This window comes from Centruroides vittatus, unplaced genomic scaffold (assembly GCF_030686945.1).
Source record: "Centruroides vittatus isolate TY-2023 unplaced genomic scaffold, ASM3068694v2 contig_388, whole genome shotgun sequence".
NCBI classification, from domain to species: Eukaryota; Metazoa; Arthropoda; class Arachnida; order Scorpiones; family Buthidae; genus Centruroides; species Centruroides vittatus.
This window is the reverse complement of record NW_027122204.1, coordinates 1,455,155-1,474,943: the sequence shown is the minus strand read 5'-3', so window position 1 is coordinate 1,474,943 and position 19,789 is coordinate 1,455,155. Positions and strand designations below refer to the sequence as shown.

The following is a 19,789-nucleotide window of genomic DNA, read 5'->3' as shown; positions in this document are numbered from 1 at the left end:
TACTAATAAAAAAAGGGTGTTAGGGACCACTATAAATTACTTAAGGGCGATTTTGGCCATTCTAGACCCCCACCCACCCCTGTGTAAGAAACCGTAATATTTTCTTTGATCCCCTCCACTTCCCTATCTTACATAATATTTAGGCATGATTTTATAGAAAGATTTTAACAAAAAAATTTTTTACGAAATCCTAAAAACCTTAGGTCCAAAATATATAATTATTAATTAGTTAATTAATATGTACTATTATTTATAAAAGACTTTATGTGAACAAATTTAAAAATATAAAAATTTAATGAATTCAAATGAACAATTTATTTTAAGAACTTTATTTTTTAATAATAAAAAGCTTGTTAATAATTATTATCATTAATCAATGTCATAATATTCATTTTTATAATAATTTTAATTTTAACAAAATGATGCAAAAAACTTTGACAGATCGACTAGCATGTGTAAACAGAAATGTCATACAAAATAAAACAAGAGAGAATAGAGAGAAACAACATTCTGTTGCCATATTAATTACATCTTGGCTAAAGCCAAGAAAATAAACTACATGCTGCTAAAATGTGCTAGGTGCACCCGGGGACTAAATCATAAAGCTTGTAAATTCTATATAATGGGGCAATACAACCAATACTACTTTACATGGCCTCTAGATGGGTCATGAACGTCATGGAACTAGTAAAAATTCAGTAGCAAGTAAATTACTCTCTCTTCAAAGACAGTTTGCCATCAGAATTTCAAAGTGCTGCAGAACTGTTTGTACTAATGCCTCTCTGATACTAGCAGAGTTCCTTCCTTTGCCACTATGTATTGTAGAAAATGTTCTAAACTACTACATCAGAACTACAAACATCAAAGGCTCAACAACAGGCTCTACTCCTATCTATGGCTGTTCATATGCTCTCGCATTGCAATTACCCTATCTCTGATGATCATCCTGTAAACAAGGTACATTTCGCCAGAGTACATTTTGTGTCATCTGCTTCCTCCATGGATAATCATGCAGATGTTAATATCTGCACAGATGGGTCTTAGTGTGGGCTCAAGTATCTGTATCTTCCTCCAAACTGACATATTTTGCCCAAAGTTAGAAGGTACAGATACCCCCATCTATTAAGCTAAAGAAGATGCTGTCTACCAAGCTGTTCAGTTGGGCCACTTAACTACCAAACAAAACTTTGTCTATCAACATTTACAGTGATTCTCAGTCTGTCCTAAAAGCTCTATTAAATCCCAATTGCAATAGCAATAAAACCACATATATCCAGCACCATATTAAAAATCTCGTTAATAAGATAATTTTTATATTTGTTCCTGGCCATACTGGTATACTAGGAAATAAAAAAGCCAACTTTGAGGCTAAGTCAGCTTCAAAGGACACTGACTGGACTACACTCACATCCCTCTCTCATGTAGCAGCCTTAAAAATTATATTCATGACAATGCTATGCAAAAGTGGAATCAACAATGGTTGAGCAGTAAAACTAGTAGAATAACAAGACTTTATTTTTCTACTGTTGAATGCAGGTTCTCATCACCACTTAAAGATTTAACGTTTGCTACTCTTCAACTACTTACTGAGCATGATAATTTTAGAAGTCACCTGGTGATGTATAAATGGGCAGAAACTGCCTCTTGCTTTTGCTCTACAGAAAACCTAGACACCATCGACCATATGATCTATTATTGTCCAATTTACGATCAAGATAGACTTATTCTGAAATTAGAAATCTTTACACTTGGTTTCAGGTGGCCATATCCACTTGATAAGCTTGTTCAGAAACCACTGTTCACCAGATGCCTTTTTACAATTATGTTCAAAAAATATGGAAGAAAAGACTACTGTAATTTCTAATTTCTAGTTTTACATTTTAGTTTTCACTAAAAGCCGAATATTAATTTTTTGTTTACTTTGTATCATGTATTTTGGTTTATGTATTCTTAGTGTTATACACCCATAGGAGTGGTGCACTTCTAATAAAAAGAAAAAGAGAAACCACCACACGGCTTTTCTCCCATGATAAAAAATGTGTCTGCTAGCGTTATTATTCTATCATGTCACACCTGATGGCGTTAGTACAATAAGCATTCTTAATAGAAACCGGCAAATTGAAGCCAAATTCAAAACTCCACCACTCCATCTCGTTGAGTGGTGGAGTTTTGAATTTGGCTTCAATTTGCCGGCTTCAAAAAATAAAAATAAGAATATTATGTAAAACGAGATCTAATACCCCCTACACCTGAGTAAGAAATCATAAGAAATTCTTGACCCCACCCACCCCAAAATACCTTACGTAATTTATGGACGGCCCCTTAATTACAAGAAAATTAGTTTTGCTCTTACAAAAAGCTACAACTTAATTGTTGATTAAACCAATAACACTATAAAATTGTTTTCTAAAAGTAATTTTTATTAAATTTTGATTTACTTTCTATACAGTCAAACCTGTTTTTGTGCGGTCTTTTTCTGTGCGATTTTTATTTGTGCGATTTGTTTTTGTGCGGTATATGAAAATTTCAATCAAATTGGAACATAATTGACTCCTGTAAAATTTTTAAAAACTCTATTGGTTGTTTTCTATGACATCAGCAGGTTTTTTCATTTTTTATTCAGTAAAATTTTTTTCTCATATGTTTATTTCGGTCCCCTCTTATTTTAATAGCATAAAAACCATAAATATTATGTTATATTTGAACAGATGCCGTAAGTTAGCTTCCCTCCAGCTTTAGACTGCAGGTGAAATTTCATGCCTTGTTAAATGAAATAACACTTCCTGCAGCTATATTTATCAAATAAAATCAGTATTTAAGGATTATTTTTAACTTTTTAATGTTAGATTCATATTTAAGTGGAAATAATTAATTAATATAAAAATTAAAATTCTTAGAGGATTTTTTTCCCCATTAGGTGTTGCAGAAAAAGGCCCAAGGAGTTAAAAAAGCAATTCCTAGTTATTTCGTACGGTTTCGATTATTTTCTACATGAGACTTTTTTTATGCGGTCCCTATTCACTGCATAAGAACAGGTTTGACTGTATTTATTTATTTTTTAAAACTTTTATATGTAAATTCAACATATTATCAACATAGATGTTCAAAAATTTGTATTTGTTCCATATTCAAATATTTTTATTCTTACTCTGAAGAGTAAGACTAAAAGCATAGTTATATTATAAAATGTTCTCAGTAAAGTATGAAGTTTGTTTTATTTTAACTGTCTTGAATAATAGAAATCTAATTATATGATTATTTAGATCCAGATACTGTTATATTAATAGAAGAAAGACTTTTTCAGTTCGACAGCATTTTCTGTTTTTTTTCAATCTATGAATTTTCTCCAGTTGAATGTATGTAGAAAACATTGGAAGTATGCCTAGTGGACCAAGTCAATTAGATTACTGGAGCCTAGCAATTATATTTTGTAAAAGTTTTTAGATAAGGATGTTCAACTTTGATTGATATTTTGTTTATATGGACTATCTTGGAAAAATAAAGTGATAACAACTGAAAACACATTAGAAAAAACTGTTTCATTAACATTATTTTATGTAATTTTTGCAAATAAACAACTACTAGCCCATTATAGATAACGATCAACTACTGCCGAATCATCGGGCTAGCAAATGGCTATAGTAATATTAATAATTTAAGATAATTTGGTACTAGAGTTAGGCGTTAGGTGCCATCTCTTGCTAAATTTAATAATTAGAATTTTAATTAAATAATTTAAATAAATTTAAGCCTAACTGGAAGAAAATAAACGGCCCGAAGTGGGACTTGAACCCGCAACTTCTGCTATCCGTGCAGACAGGTTACCAGTACTGGTAACGTGTCTGCACGGATAGCAGAAGTTGCGGGTTCGAGTCCCGCTTCGGTAAAGCCATACACAGTGAGTTCACTTCACTTCGTATTAAAGTTTAATTTACGAGACTCCTGTAGAGACAGAGGAAAATCTGCTGGCATGAGTTATGGCCACTGCGCTAGAAATTGAAGAGACCCCAGGTGGGATGGAGAGTGTGTACCAGAACATGCTTCGTAGGTATAATGTCTGTAAGAATGTTGGTGGTTGCCACTTCAAGCCGCTGTTCTAATGCATCAGTACTGTTCTGTACGTTCAGCATGCTGGGTTCTTTTTTGTTTTGGAATAATGTAAGACACATCAAGTTTTAGTGTTAATAAAAACAAATGTGCTTAAGTGATAAATAAATGTTTGATTATGTTTCCTTTCGAATAGCTACCTAATAATTGCACTGCGTCACAGCTAATTCAAATTCCTCAAGCAGAAGTGGAAGAGTTAAACATCTGAATTGAACCATGTCTGGAAACGGTACGTTTCTGGACATGGGTTCCCAATCAAAATATTATGTACTCACTCCCCTCTACAAGTTCTAGAAGTTTGTAATGAGAATTTCTGAACACCGTGTATAATTAAATTTCAAATAATAGCTAACTTCTATCACCAAATGGAGTTTGTTCATTATTTCAGACATAAATTTTCTTTTCTACAATTTAATATTAGTCAATATAATTTAAAAATTTTTATTTTGTCTTCATTAAAACAATTAATACAACAAGAAATATAAAATGAAAATAAAAATACAAAGTTATTAAATTATACCTGAGTAAATTATAAGCAATTGTTGCTCTCAGAGAAGTAGGTCCAAAATGTTCCAAATTACGATAATGAAGGCTTTCTTTAGTAAGAGCTATACCCACGTACAGCTTTGTTTCACTAATAGTTAAAACTACTTCAATGTCATAATTTTTCATGGCTACTTTCCAATGAAACAGATCATTAATGGCACCTCCAAATTCAGCCGCAGCTTCCATAGATGTGAAACAATGATTTTTACCACTTCTGTTACAAGTCACTCGAAATTTTGGAATATTTAAATTCTTTTCATCGCCTTGTTCTGACACTTCTGGTGTGAATTTACACTGAAACAATTCTTCTAAACATCTATTTTCGTACTTTGAAATTTTTTTCCAGACATTTAATCCAGTAGGCCAATCAATTTCATATATTAATTTCTTTAACTTGTCAAACACTTGTTCTTTCTCATCAGGAAATTCAAATTCTTTTGGTTCTGTCATCAACACATAAACATTGTCAACTGAATGTAATGTTAAGGCCTGAAAATAACAAATTTAATTTAAGAATTATAATACATTATTAAAAGTGGATAAAATAATACAAAAATCAATAAAACTTAATCGAGAATTTAATTTTGGATAAACACATTTAGAGTGGCAAATCTGGGAAAGAGAAAGGGAAAAAATTGTTTGTCCATGGCAAATAGAGCAAATGTTATATCTGTAAGCATGAAAGCTCTTCAGAAACATGTAAGGCAACTGTTTAGAGATTTTTTTTTGTTTAAATACAAAAGAAACAGACATAAACAAGACAAATTACATAGTACAAAATAAAAGATTTAAGTCCACAATCATTATTCACTTAAAATGGCATTGAAGAAATTCTGTTCTCTTCATCTATAAACTTCAGCATAGAACAAATATCTTCCTTGTTGTCAATCACTGGCAGTATACCTAAGTATAACTCTATTGACTTGATATCTTGGAGAATTATTCTCCTGTTGAACATATAGCATTTCTCCCATTCTATTAAGTTCCTGAAACACTTTTTGTAGAAAATCCAGCCAAGATCTTTTCTCGATCATAGCTATAATGCTTTTTATCTAAAAATCACTTACATCTTACAAGTGTAACTCTAGTTAGGAACTGTAAACTAGTTTAGAATCAACTAATGAACAGAGTTCTGGACAACACAAGCCCCATTCGTTGATGCTTATTAAAATTAAAACAAAAGGAGTTTGTACTTAAATCATATAACAATGCATTAGTCTTGGTGAACAGTTTTTTGCACTAAAATGATCTATTTGTATATTTTGGCACTTAGAATGGCAAAGCTAAATGCCTAGTCCAGTCTTAGCCAAATTTTTGCAAGTTCTAAAGATTTATAAATGCAGTATAAAACTGAAGTTACATAAACCACTGTATGAAACTGTCCAATGAGTTTCTGTATCACTATGTTATTTTACATTTATGCTTATAAACTAGCCAATATCTTTGCATTTTTGTAATTCAGATTTTGTTGTTTCCTAATGTTGTTATAATTTTTATTGTTACTATTATTTGTTTAATTTCAATGCTTGTACTATATACCATGTGACTTTTTTTAATACAGGGTAATGGCACTAGTATTTGACTGTTTAAAGCTGTTTTAGACTGCTACTTTTTATTACAATGAGTAGTAATGCAAAAAGCAAAATTCATATATGAAAATAAAGTATGTTCATTATTTGCAATGGAAAAAAACATTTTTTATTAGACCTTTGTTTACATTCTGAAAAAAAAATTTAATTACTGGGCTAGTCATCTGGTAGTCGACCAGCAGGCTGCACGATTGTTTATGGAAGTTTTTCATTGATAGTCTGACAAATGTGTCAACTGTGAAAAGATGGCAAGCTCAATAATAAGCATTTTATAGAAAATATTCAACAGAAACATGGAGCCCATGTTATCTTCTAAAGATCCGACATGCCTCAGGTGGTAGACTACCAGAAGGGGCATTGCAGAATAATTTTTCCCATCATCACAAGTGAGGCAACTTGTTATAAGAATACGAACATGTCATAGAGAATGGGATCATCTTTTCCTACTTCCCGCAAAGACGGCTTGCCTAAACCAGCTCAGACATACCCATTACGCACAGATTTTGACTCACACGATAGTCTACTAAAAGCAGTTGGCAATAGGAATCTCCACCCTACTGGAATATTTGCAATGCTTGAATAATTTTGAACCCATGTCCTACAGTTCTGTAATCATATCCTTTCTGGAATTAGAGACGAGCCGCCATCTTGGCTACCTAAGGTAACATTAACCTGATTTCAACTTGTCAATAGCTAGTTAAGCTGGCCAAAAATGCTGGATTTAAAGATTTTAAGAATTATATTTTTAAGTAATTATGTTTAAAACTTAACATTATAAAAAGTTACAGTTTAAACGTCTTAAAATATGGAGATTTATAACTAATGCTACCTCTGAAACTCTGTCAAATGGAATATCAAAAAATATTCTTCCTCTCTCAATTTTGGCTGAACAAGTGAGTTTTTCTTCGCATTCCTCTTTGGCAACCGTTTCGAAGCCAGTGACAACAGTAGCTTCTATGGTACACACACCGGCCGGATCCTTCCAACAACTCACGTGCGCTTCATACACGTTTTCCTCAGCATCCGCCATTTTAACAAAAATAAATAATCAATTTCCAATACAAAATATAAAAGCAAACACACTCATAAACACTATTAAAAATGGAAGTAAGAAATTTTATAAACTTTCGATTTCAAAGATAATTTCAAAACGAAAAACAAAAACAAAAAAAAAAAAATTCAAGCCTTCCATACGTAAAATTCAAATTTTTAATATAATAGCTCCATCTATCGACGCGTTTAACGTCAACAAATAACTTTTCGTTTCATCGATTTGATTGGATAGCTATTAAACCTTATCCTATAAACATCCAATAGTATCGTATCGTATAAACCATCACCGGAGGGATAAAGGTTTAATCGGAATAATTTTTAAAGATGGCGGGATGCGGTTGACGTTAAAAAGAGTAACTATTTTTGTTGTGGTAGTTTACTTTTTATTAACTTGTTACACTGCTTATATACTTTTAAGAAAGAATCCAACTAAGACTAGGAAACCACCAAAACATATATTTTCTATATCAGGTAAATATATATATTTTTGAATTAATTAAACGGTAAGTGTTACTTTTAGTTAAATGCTCCATATATAAATACGTGTGCATTGACGTAAAAGTAACTTCTACCAATCAAATGAGAGTATTATTTAAATTCAAATCTTTGAAAAAATGAATATTTTTAAATATATTTGATTTAAAAATGAATTTATAAGGTAAATGCTGTTGTTATTTTTAAGAGAACTTTAAATCATCAAATGATAGCTTTTAATAACTTTAATACAAGAGTAATAAGACAACATTTTATGAATGATAATGAAATTATGATACAATTACACTTCTGAGTGAGATGGGACCTTACTACACTGTAGGCTGTATCTGTAGGAGCAGAAAGTCAAAGGAACACTGAAATTATTGAGATTAATATATACTTTTCTTCTAATTTTCTTCTTGAAACTGGCCTCCTTCCACTTGAGAAATGTTTGCGAATTTATTAGTGACTGCGTTCGGCAGACTCAACAGTTCCGAAGCAGTTGAGTGTTTTTCTGCTGAATGCCCTCTACAGTAGTGCACTTTTGGAACATGTTTGGCATTTGGACGTCACATTTGGTAGCATCTTTCATTTACGCTAGCTATCTGAAACTGAGTAACGAGGCTTTTTGTTCCAATGCAATGTCACTTGTTGTTTGGCAGATCCAGATTGCTACGTAACGGCTACCGATTTGCTCAGTTACAACTGTTGAGTCTGCTGAACGCAGCCAATGTATTCTATTGCCACAGTCAAATAATACATTTGGTTAGACAGAATATATATTGCTATATGCTAGATTTATATCAATGTCATTTTATCTCTCTTGAAATGTGATACTTTCTGAATGTCTTTTTATGATTTTTTATTCATTTTTCGAAAATTTACAAAGTAATGCAGTGAACTGAAAGAACTAATCTCCCCCACAAAGTATAAACAAATTTTTGTTTTGAAAAGGAAACTGATCTGAAAATTTTAATAAAAATGGGGGTGACAAGGTGTTCCCAATTTTATCCTGTTTTTAATATTTGATTGTAGAATCAATCTTTGAATAGAAACACATTGATATTATATCGTAAATTTATAGATCAATAAATAGATAAAATCAATTTTAAAGGGCACTGTTTTTACTGATACTGAACCTAGTTGAATTGTAAATATGGTTAGCCTAATAAAAATGAATTGAGATTTAATATGTACCATACTTAAAACATATTAACAATTACAAAACTTTATATTTTTACATTATTAAAACTTATAAATCCAAACATCGTATCTTTGTCTGCGGAGATATGTTTTAACTGTCTTATTATATGTAATTAAATTTTCCATTTTGCTAATAGACTCAACAGTATCAAATGATATTATAATATCATTAAATGTACAATTATAGTAAAAATATAACCAGTGTAATGTTTGTTTGTATCATATTACTTTGACTACGAATAACAAATATAATTTGTTTCATTTTGCGATAATTATATTAAATAAAGTACAAAGAGTATTTGTCATGTATCAAGTTAACTTCATAGAATGATCAATGCTTATGTGATGTTTTATTAACTTTTGTATTTGCTGCATACTTAAGTATTATTTATATAAGTATAATATTGAGTTAGAAAAAATATAAAATTTAATTTCATAAAATAATAATTGTTTATTTTTAAAAATTGATTAACACATATAACAATTATTTTATATCAAACTCTATTTGAATTTCTCTAAGTTTACAGCTAATATAAGCAAAAGTAAATAACAAAATAACAATAGATAAAACTCTGATATGGTAAATTTTAAGTTATTTTTACTTCCATGTGTGTTTTCTACCAGAAGAAAAAAACAAATTATTTTGTAAATGGATGTATAGTGTTATTTTCTTCTGATTTACTCTATTATATGTATAAGAACGACAGCAAATTTGTTTATATAAAAGACAATTCAATATACGTTTTTAAAATTTGGTTATTATTGGCCAAAAACTATTACACCTTCAGTAATTTTGATTAAAAAAAATTGTATATATAAGTAAAAAAATAAAGTAAATTTACTGTAATTTAAAGAGATCATGTATTGTTAATTGGGGGAGATACTTCTTGCCCATGGTATTACTTTATAATCCATAAATAAATAAAAATGAATATCGATAAAAGAAAGTATTAAACCAGAATGATAACTACAGTAAAAATTTTACAAAGTCAGAAGAAACACTAAAATAAAACAAGTCTTTCCATAATTCAACCTTTTTAACACTTCAGCATTGGATAAAATAGTCTGAAGAAGGCCATTATGAAGCTTTATGTTGAAGCTCATGTCAACCTCAATATGCAAAAGGTGTTTTTAAAAAAATCTCTGCAATGATGATATAATTGCAAGGATATATTGCATATTGATTAAAAAAGATGAGACTGTCAAAACAAAGATTGACTCTGCCACGTGCCATGGCCTCTTCTCACTATTTTTTGTAATTTGTCTGTTTTTACATAGAGACATACATGCTACATTAGCATAAAAGAAATATTTTAAAAAGTTATTAATGTCTTAAATTGACCTGCAGCTGTTTGATCCTTTTTCTTCTAGATGATTCTAAATTGATTGATTTGATTGTTGGATGGCTAGCAGTTAAGGTGGCAGCCAACACTCTGGAGACCCAGGATCCGGGTCAAAATATTCCAGGAATTTTTCAGGGGGTGGTCTGTCTGGATTTGTCAGGTCCCATCCCTCACCGCCAGTCACTCCATTGTGGGCCTGGCCAAATCCATAATGGGATCTTAGCTACAGGGTGGAAAGAATTTTTTATAAAAAATTGATTCATTTGTAACTGTTAATACCAACTAATCTTAACTTTAAATTTTTTATGAAATTCCTACTTATAAAATTTAATGATTTAGTAATATTAGATTATACATTTTTGATATAATTTTAAATGAAAAGGGATGATTTATTGAATTGAAAATCAGTTTAACAATTATTTTTTTACAAAGATTTAAATATAGGCCTATTGAAAAATTATATTTAAGATAATTTTAAATTATAGAAGAAGAAGAATGGAATCCTTGGGGTGAAGAATTTGAAAGAGAACAGCAACATACATTAGTAAATGATCGATCATCAGTAAAATGGTGGAATAATCATAGTTTGGATTTTGGTAAACAATATCACAAAGCAAAGTCAAATGATTCAAAAATATTTGATCAACAAACGTATAGTGTTGAAATATGGGGAAAGGCAGCAATTGGTAAGAATTTTTCTTATTTTTCTATGCTATAGAAAACAAAAATAATTTAATTAAACAGAGTATTAGCATATTTATTTATACAGTAGGTGCTACTTATTGTGGGCATAGTAAGTGAATAAGATTACAATTAGAGGAAATTCCGACTCTCTGACATTAACATGTTAAAACAATTTAAAAATGTATAATTTGAAGATATAATAATTACAATAACTGACATATTAATTAATTAATAATAATCATTGTTTTGTCTGTTACCAACTTCAACAACTAGTGCAATGCCAGAAATTTAAACTATTGTGTTGTGAGCAAATAATGATTAAGACAATTTAATTAATTTAAAACACTGGTTAAAACTGATAACATAAAAGCATTTTAAGTTATTGTTATCAGTCTCATTTTGAGACTACTAGCGTGAAAAAAAAGTGCAAAAGAACTATTTACTTGAAGATAACAACAATGATCAAATTCTGATTACCATAAGTAAAATTTTCATTTTTATAACTTGTATTTTTGGGATCTGCTAATTTTGATAAAACATTATTCATAAGTATAATGAGCAGAGTACTGTATATGCATTTTTTTAATATTAATCTTTCTGAACATTAAACTACAATGATTGGATTTATTTAGCTATATTTATGCTAATATTTTTGCATAGATTTAACAATTAAAGGAATTTGACACTAAAAGTATGCAGCATTTGTAACCTATTATTATTATTAAAATTTTAGATTTATTTTTGTTATAACATTTAGAAAAGTCAACTCAGATTGTGGCTTGAACTTGCTCTTAAACTAGATAGGTATGTTTGTCTTGTAGGAGTTAGATTACTCTTACTCTTGAAGAATAAATTGGAAGATTGTTTATTTGTAAATTAAAACTTTATCTATATTAATCTAATTATTGCAATTATGAAGGGTAATTCTGCTTTTTAGTCTTGAATCCCTTTAAAAACTAATTTCTGTGTAAAAATAGTAACAGAAATCTAGCAGTTTTAGTTTATTGTTGTGTGTTTTGGTATATATCAGTTTATTTGTAACTTTAGATAATATTTTTATTACAGCAAATTATATTTATTTAAATTTCACAATAAAAATATAAACAAAAATAATTGATTTTCAGTATATTTAGCCAGAAATTTATTTGATTACTTTAGCAATTTACATAAATTTAATGTTCACTACTATTGTTAATATGAACCACCTGTTCTATGATTGTATTTGTGTTTTAAATCTGTTTTTTCTGTGAAATTCATAAATTCTTGTTGTAATTGTGTAGGTTTATATTTATGGGAGCATATTTTCAATGGCAAAACAGAAAAGAAAATGGATGGTGTCTGGAGTTATGGATTCCGAAAAATTGATAATATAAAGTTTAAGTAAGATTAAAATGTTTAATATTTAACTACTTTAAAACAAAGTCATAAAAATTTTAATTTAAGCTGAAAACAGTTCATCTACTAACAAACATTTTAACTAAGTAGGTGTTTATCACCTGTTAAAATTATAACATTTGCTATTAAACTAAAATGAAAGGAAATAAATTACACAGAGTATATGTAATTTTTATTATATTTATATCTGTAAAGAGACTTAAAATTTTATTAGAATTATTATTATAAGAAGTATAAATTTACATGATTTAAGGTTTTATGAAATAAATTATCATAATAATTTTAGTTTGTTCTAAAATTTTAGGTTTCGAACAGGTCCAGGTGTTATTTACACCAAAGTTCCAAGTGATGTTGAATATCTCATTCTGATTCTTAATGGAAGAAATGATCAGAAAGTATCATTTGCCAAAACTTGGCTTAATTATTTGCCATATTTCAAAAACCTACACGGTGTGATACTAATATTGTTAGGTGATGAAAAGTGTAAAAATGATTGGATCCTGCCATATATGACTTTTAACGGAGGACATATAAATGCAACTCTTCTAGTCTATGACAGTCCATTAATAGATAATTTTTATTTTTTTCAATGGCCTCTCGGTGTTGCAACGTGAGTATTGGCATTTACGTTACATTATTGATCTCTGATTATTTGAGTTAGTGTTTTTTTTTCTCATCCAGGTACAGAAATTTTCCAAAAGAAGATTCTAAACAGTTAGACTTAGAATCTGAACGTCCGTTTATATGTAACTTCCTAGGAACTGTTTATCCAGAATCTTCTAGACAGTATTTATTAGAAATTTTAGAGAAAAACAATCTCAGCCAATTGTGTATTATTAAAGTACGATATGAGTAAGTTTTTTCCTAAATTATTATTTTTAACAATTCTTTTTCCTATTTATTGTTTACGTCTACATAAATCTAATTTCATTTTTCAGGTGGCAACCACACGAAACAAAAGAAACATTAGAAACTTATGTTCATAGTCTTAAATTAAGTGATCTAACACTGAGTCCTGTTGGAATGAACAGTGAATGTTATCGAATTTATGAAGCAATGGCTTATGGTTCTGTTCCTGTAGTAGAAGATGTAATCACTCCAGGTAATTGTGCATCTTCTAAAACATCGGCATTCAGAAACATTCCTCCACCATTCCGTTTATTAAAATCTCTAAATGCACCAATAATTTATGTAAAGAATTGGTCAGAATTGCCTGCTATATTAAAACAAGAGAAAAGTCTTTCACAAGAGGAAAAATCGGCTAGGCGAATTAAAGTTGTAGAATGGTATGAAAATTTTAAAACACACCAAAGAGAACAACTAGTTTATTTAATGAAACAAAGATTTTTTAAAATAGAAAGATGATTAAAAAATTTTTTATTGGAAACAAACATAATATGAATAATCCAAGAAGCATCTATAGTTAAAGAATTTTTTCAAAATTCCAGTACTGATATTTAAATTGAATTTATGATTAAAATATTGGTATGAATATACAACAATGGCATTACTTAAACAATAAATAAAAGATGTGTGCAGAGAGAATTTTAATTTTTGAATTGCTGTTGAGAAACTTGTTAGCCATTAACAAATTCAGTTTTAATTAAATGAATATTGTTGCTTAAAAACATTTTATATTCATAGTAATACAGTAAAACTTGTTGAAGCTATTATACTGAAATAATGGTATACATGTTATGTTATTTTATATATAAATTATAGTATTCATATTTAACTTGTTAATTTTTTTGAAGTAACTGTTCTTATAAATCTTAAATCATATCAAAGATGATATCAGCTTATTAAATTTGTATAATTTATTTTGATTAATTTATATTCAGGAGTGGTTAAACAGTCTTATATCTACTGAATATAAATCAGGAACATATCAAGTGCCACTTTATAAATTGAGATATATTTAATTAAATTTAATATATGAATTAATATATCATTTTTAATTTTAAAGGTTTAGCACCCTGTAGTTGATTTTGAATTTACCATAAAGATAAATAAGATCAAATTTAGATGCAGAAATCCAATTATTTTTTGACATTTCCATCTCAGTTGTGTTAAAAATTAATATTCCATGATAATTAAGGATTTGAATAATTAGTTAAAATTATAGATATATACATATATATAAAAGGAAAAAATATATTTTAATTTGTAAAAGTTTTACCATAAAAAATTAAAAAGGGGAAAAAAAATACTTAATTAAAAATATATTTAAAAAAGTTCTTAAAACTTTACAACCATGCTATACAATTTTACATGATTATGTATATTTTACATATCAAAGCAGTTTTTTGTAAAATTGCTATTTATTTATTTACTTTTTTATTTATAAGAGATATATTGTGAATGTTTAAAAGAAGTTTTTATGTAAATCATGAAAGTTATCTAAAAAAAAATATTGCAAGATTTATAAAATAGTGCCATAATTTTTCATAGGAATATATTTTAGTATTTATAAGTTTAATATGCAAATTTATAGCATGTATTTAATGTTTACATATCTAATATGTTACACATCGCAGGAACGTTCAATCTAAATTAATAATCAAAAGTATCAGGTGCTGCCAAGATTATGCAAAGACTTGATTTAACTTATAGTACTATATATAAATTTTTTCTTGTAGGAAATTGCATAAATTTTGAAATATTTGTATGCTTTTTCTAAAAGAGAAAATTATATCTGCGATCTTTTTAATTCGTTACGGTGGCAATATAAATAATTGTTTTGATGGGCTATTCGTACCGATCAATGTCACATTATATATATAATAAAGTTTACATAAGTATATAAAACTAATTCATAATGAATTTTGATAGAATAATGTGTGATATTGTAACATAACGCAATACTTTAGCAATAAGTTTATAAAACTGTTTTAAGCATTGTTCTTCGATATTGTTATTGAAAGAACTAATTAAGTAAATTTAAATTTATGAAAATAAATATTAATGCTAATTTTTGTAAAATTTTAACAAATGTGTATGGCTTAATTGTTCTGATTTAAAAAAAAAACTATATAAATGAATAAATTGAACAGAATTGCAATTTTTTTATGTTATTTTATTCAAATTCTCGTTACAAGTTTAATTAATATTGTTGTTTGTCTAAAAGATCATAAGCGTGATTTAAAAACTCCTGGGCATGGTTGGCAACGACGCTAACGCTGTGTTCTAACACAGCTTCTGCCCTTGGTTCCAATTGTTTGACATCTTTAACGAGAGTATTGAATTTGTCAATGAGACTTACGACCTTCATAACTGTACCCAACTTGGTTCCATCGGTCAGATCTCCCATTACATCGAGAAAACTGTAACCTACATTTGTAAATGAACATCAATATATATCATTTGTTATAACAATAGTTAAAATTTTACACGCTAGATGTCGTTAGTCTATTAAAAATTTGATTTTTTTAAAAATACTTTCCGAAGTTTATTATTTGAAATTAGGAGAGTTTGGGTTTATTTTCACAATAATCTAACAAATCTTAATTAGATGCTACATAAAACTAATTACAACTTAAAGTTTAACAATAAACCATATGTTACCCAAAAAGGTGGTTTTCAAATCTCTCATAATATCTTTAAAATCTTGTCTGATGTCACGAATCAAATGTCTCACATCTTCAGCTACGACTGGAAGTTCCTCCTCAATTCTATGAATAACGCCTTCCATAGCAACAACAAGATCAACTACCTAAAAAAAAATTTTTTTACTTGCAATTTATTTGAATAAAAAGATGAATCTTCTGAAAGAATATTGAAGTTTTCGCATTATGTTTCAGTTTAAAAATGATTTAACAAATCAAACTTGGATTCAAGACCAATTTTCTATTTAGAAATTATTATTATTACTATTACTTTTTATACGTAAATTTTATATAAAACATAATAGTACTCTGCATTCGAATATCAATTATTCTAATTAATTTGTTGTTTTTTTGTTTTTTAAATTTATTCAAGCTTACTTTGCCTAAGGTTTTATCGGCAAATTCATCAAAAATCTCCTCTAATTCTTCTAAGAAAGGTACAGCTGCAAGGAAATTATCTCCACCAAGTTCCCGAATGACGTGATGAACTAAGTCAGTCATGGAATTTTCCAAGTCATTCAAGACTCTGTGAAGCCTTTCCTTGGCGTCGGGAACAGCCTAAAAATAAAATATGCATTCAGAGAAATATAATGATACTTTGAGCAATTATATATATATAACTGTTAGCATATCCCGAAAATATGTACTGTATAAATTTAATTTACACTTCTTAACAGCTGAGAAATTCATTTCTACATGTTATAAACGCAAATTATTTACGATTTTAACAATTTAAATTAAATTTATCAAGTTGAAGAATTTTAATCAATAGTGAAGTGAAAATTAATGTTTGGGACCATTTGAATATTTATCATAGAGCCATCTACCGTTAGAAACTAGTGTTAATTATATTTTAATATCTCTGAAGTTGATTTTATTTTTTTGAAGTGGAGACCGATGTGCCCATTCAATTTGTAAAACCAAACTGTTCAACAGTCGTGTGACTAAACTCAGGAAACCATTATAATCGTTAACCGGACGCATTACACGACACAAATGTTTCTCACACTCACGTGTTTTAGGTCGTTGACAAACTTGTGAGCTTTGTCAGCCAGACTCAATAATCGAAGAACAGTACTCAATTTTGTTCCGTCCGTCAGTTCGGTCAAGCCATCCAATAAATCAAAACCGTAGTAGTAATCTAATCAAAGAAATTCCGTTAAATAATGACTTTTTTCCTCCAATACGGAGCCGTTCGAGTATTATATCAGCAGAAATCCTCCTCCTCCTCATCATCACCAGTCATCAGAAATCAAGGTACTCCCTCCCCCTAATTATGTCAACGCCAGAAGTTTAAACCAGGAATTATTCTCAATTTGTGATGAGTGAGGAGAAAAATAAAGGAGGGGTGTCATCAGAAACTCCTCTTCCCTCCCAGTAAGCTACTGACGTAACACTCGAATGGAAGCAATGCTTCTATGATGTATAAACTTACTTTGTTTGTTCAGTAAGTACTTTATATCGCTTACAATTTCACCAATTTCTTCACGCAGCAACTCTATGACGTCTTTGTATTCGTGATAAAGATGGGGGACGGTTTCTTTAAGGGTGACGACTAATCTTTCGATTTTGTGAGCGACTTCCACAACCTTAAAACATACAAAAAACAGTTTAAATTACTGAAAAAAAGTATTAAAATGTAAGTTTAATCATTAAATAAATAAATAAACCAGTGGCGCGTATCCTGTGAACAAAAATGGCAACTGCCTGGGGAGGCCTCCTCCGTTGGTGGGGGAGGCCTCAAAAAAATTTTTTATATAAAAATATTTTCCCTCAAAAAATTCCCCCCGAAGAAAGAAATCTGAAGATTCAATTCTATACGTGGGGCCCCCTAATTCAAATTTGCCAAGGCCCTACGAAGGTACTCACTTTTGAAGCTGTTTGGTATCCCTCGCCGACTTCTTCCAACAACGTCTCCAATCCAAAAGAATCTACGGGATAAACTTCGATTAAATCGTTAAATATACGAAATTTGTTTAAAATTCAACTGAATTACATATTTTTTTAAAATAAATGAATGAATTTCCATTACTCACGTTGTAATGGCGACGAAGTTGCCGAGCCAAGAACTAAGCAGACGACAAAGAAAGCGATTTTCATTTTCGTTTCTGTAAGTTTATAAAATATTTATATTAAATATTATTTATTCCCTATAAACGGGAAAATATTAATAAAATATTCATAGTTCATAACTCACCTGTACGAGTGACTGTAAAGAGAGAGATTTGCTTGCGCCCGGCATTTATATTCGGTTCCAAATCATCATCTGGATCGTTTACCAAGGGAAAATGATAACGTTTTCTCATAAACATCTGTTAATTCCCCCATTGTATATGACGCCAATACTTTTAAAATTTTATTTAAATATTTCAAGGTGTTTCATACGAAACATCGCTTTATTTAAAAGAAAAACAAATGTTTTAATTCGTTATTTCAAATACTAAACGTAAAAACGCTTTCGAGTCGGCGATAATTATTTCCGAATTCCTTTAATATAAAGCGTTGAATCGCATCCACTGAACCTTCGACATGCCGAAAATTAAAGTAAATTTGTTAAAATAAAGAAATAACTATTAAATTAAAGCTGAATTCTTATTTAAATGTTAGATTTTTATGGTTTTAACCATTAATATAGAGAACACGCGGCGGAACGACACGGATCTGAGGGAACCGCTCGTTACATCATTAAATATGTTTTTTAATTAATACTAATCAAACACAATTTTAATTTAAATTATCGCACATTATAAATTTAAAAACTTATAAAAAAATAAATAAATTAGTTAATCGACTTTAATTTAACATATTATACCTTACAATTAGCAAAACCGGTTCCAAAAAGTAAATCTTACGGAGCGATTTTTAATTCGCGTAACGGAATAAATATTGCTTTAATAATTATTAAAATAAACCACGTTAATTTAAATAATATAAAATTGTAAATAAAAGTAAAAAATAATGAAAATATTAATATTTTATTTTTGAAAATGACCGCCTTAGAAATAAAAATTAAAAAAAAAATTAGGGGGCACTCTGTATCTAGCTACAATTCAGGCACATGTCAGACATGTGCTATTGTAACACGTATACGAAACAATTCTTTAAAGTATTTTTTCGATAATATAACCGAATATAAACTTATCTTTATAGTTTGTTTAATATTAATTACTTAAACCGTGATACGGAATTAACATTCATTTACTATTAAGGTAATGCGTATTTTATTAAATAACGATAAAATATTTTTTCTCGTCGAGCTTATCTCTTGTATAAAAAAAAATTGATCCAAAGTCCTAGATATTCCACCATCTGTTCGTTTCTAGCTTCAGTTTGCGACTCCAACAACCCGATAATACTAAAAAGGAGATAATGCACTTAACAGTTAATAATTTGACAATATATAAGTTATTGTGCCATTATTTTTTATCCTTACTATCTTCTATTTTTGGTATCTTCCCTCATAAAAAAATTTTTATATTTAGCTGGAAGGGAAATGAGAGAGAATTGATGCGTTTACTTTGATTTTAAAGTACTTCGTATCAGTTTTGAAATTAATATAATATAACTTCAGAATTAAAGTGAAATTATACGAATTTTAAAAGATTATACACGAATTATCGCCATTTTCTGTGCGGCTCTTGTTATCAGGAAACACATCCAAGAAAAAAACTTTGTTAATATTATTTTATTGTTCGAAATGTGCTCTTATAATATACATAAACGTAATTTGCATCGAATTAAATAATAATTTTATGTTATAACAATAATATATACCCACCGAGTGATTTAT

At 29.1% G+C, this 19,789-nt stretch overlaps 3 protein-coding genes across 3 annotated transcripts in view; 1 reads left to right on the top strand and 2 right to left on the bottom strand.

The window, feature by feature from the left end:
* The window catches only part of LOC136975797 (tRNA (guanine(6)-N2)-methyltransferase THUMP3-like), a 38,847-nt gene extending 31,424 nt beyond the window's left edge, over positions 1–7,423 (bottom strand). Inside the window, exons 1-2 of the mRNA XM_067270922.1 lie at positions 7,072–7,423; positions 4,628–5,142 (exon numbers count right to left, since the gene is read on the bottom strand). Of these exons, the coding sequence (XP_067127023.1) occupies positions 4,628–5,142; positions 7,072–7,272 (716 nt within the window). The 5' untranslated portion in view covers positions 7,273–7,423. The remainder of the gene's footprint in view (positions 1–4,627; positions 5,143–7,071) is intronic.
* A 61-nt stretch (positions 7,424–7,484) lies between these two features.
* On the top strand, positions 7,485–15,717 carry LOC136975790 (ribitol-5-phosphate xylosyltransferase 1-like). Its single transcript, XM_067270911.1, has 6 exons — positions 7,485–7,766; positions 10,801–11,001; positions 12,280–12,379; positions 12,699–13,004; positions 13,076–13,246; positions 13,333–15,717. The coding sequence occupies exons 1-6, from the start codon at positions 7,628–7,630 to the stop codon at positions 13,757–13,759; spliced, it is 1,344 nt and encodes a 447-aa protein (XP_067127012.1). The 5' UTR covers positions 7,485–7,627; the 3' UTR covers positions 13,760–15,717.
* Positions 15,498–18,140, bottom strand: LOC136975791 (uncharacterized protein PF3D7_1120000-like). The gene is made up of 7 exons (XM_067270912.1): positions 18,036–18,140; positions 17,869–17,930; positions 17,435–17,588; positions 17,013–17,140; positions 16,378–16,557; positions 15,959–16,106; positions 15,498–15,724 (listed from the first exon to the last, which is right to left on the bottom strand). Exons 1-7 carry the CDS (start codon positions 18,097–18,099, stop codon positions 15,498–15,500), a joined length of 963 nt encoding a protein of 320 aa, XP_067127013.1. The 5' UTR covers positions 18,100–18,140.
* Positions 18,141–19,789: the final 1,649 nt, after the last annotated feature.

Bases quoted from the DNA above. Each gene is read 5' to 3' on its own strand.
- LOC136975790 (XM_067270911.1), top strand. From the start codon at position 7,628: ATGCGGTTGACGTTAAAAAGAGTAACTATTTTTGTTGTGGTAGTTTAC. The intron at 7,767-10,800 runs GTAAATATATAT...TTTAAATTATAG, and splicing joins ACATATATTTTCTATATCAG to AAGAAGAAGAATGGAATCCT. The intron at 11,002-12,279 runs GTAAGAATTTTT...GTAATTGTGTAG, and splicing joins ATGGGGAAAGGCAGCAATTG to GTTTATATTTATGGGAGCAT.
- LOC136975791 (XM_067270912.1), bottom strand. From the start codon at position 18,099: ATGAAAATCGCTTTCTTTGTCGTCTGCTTAGTTCTTGGCTCGGCAACT. The intron at 16,558-17,012 runs GTGAGTGTGAGA...TTTTATTTTTAG, and splicing joins TTGTCAACGACCTAAAACAC to GCTGTTCCCGACGCCAAGGA. The intron at 16,107-16,377 runs GTAAGCTTGAAT...ATTTTTTTTTAG, and splicing joins CCGATAAAACCTTAGGCAAA to GTAGTTGATCTTGTTGTTGC.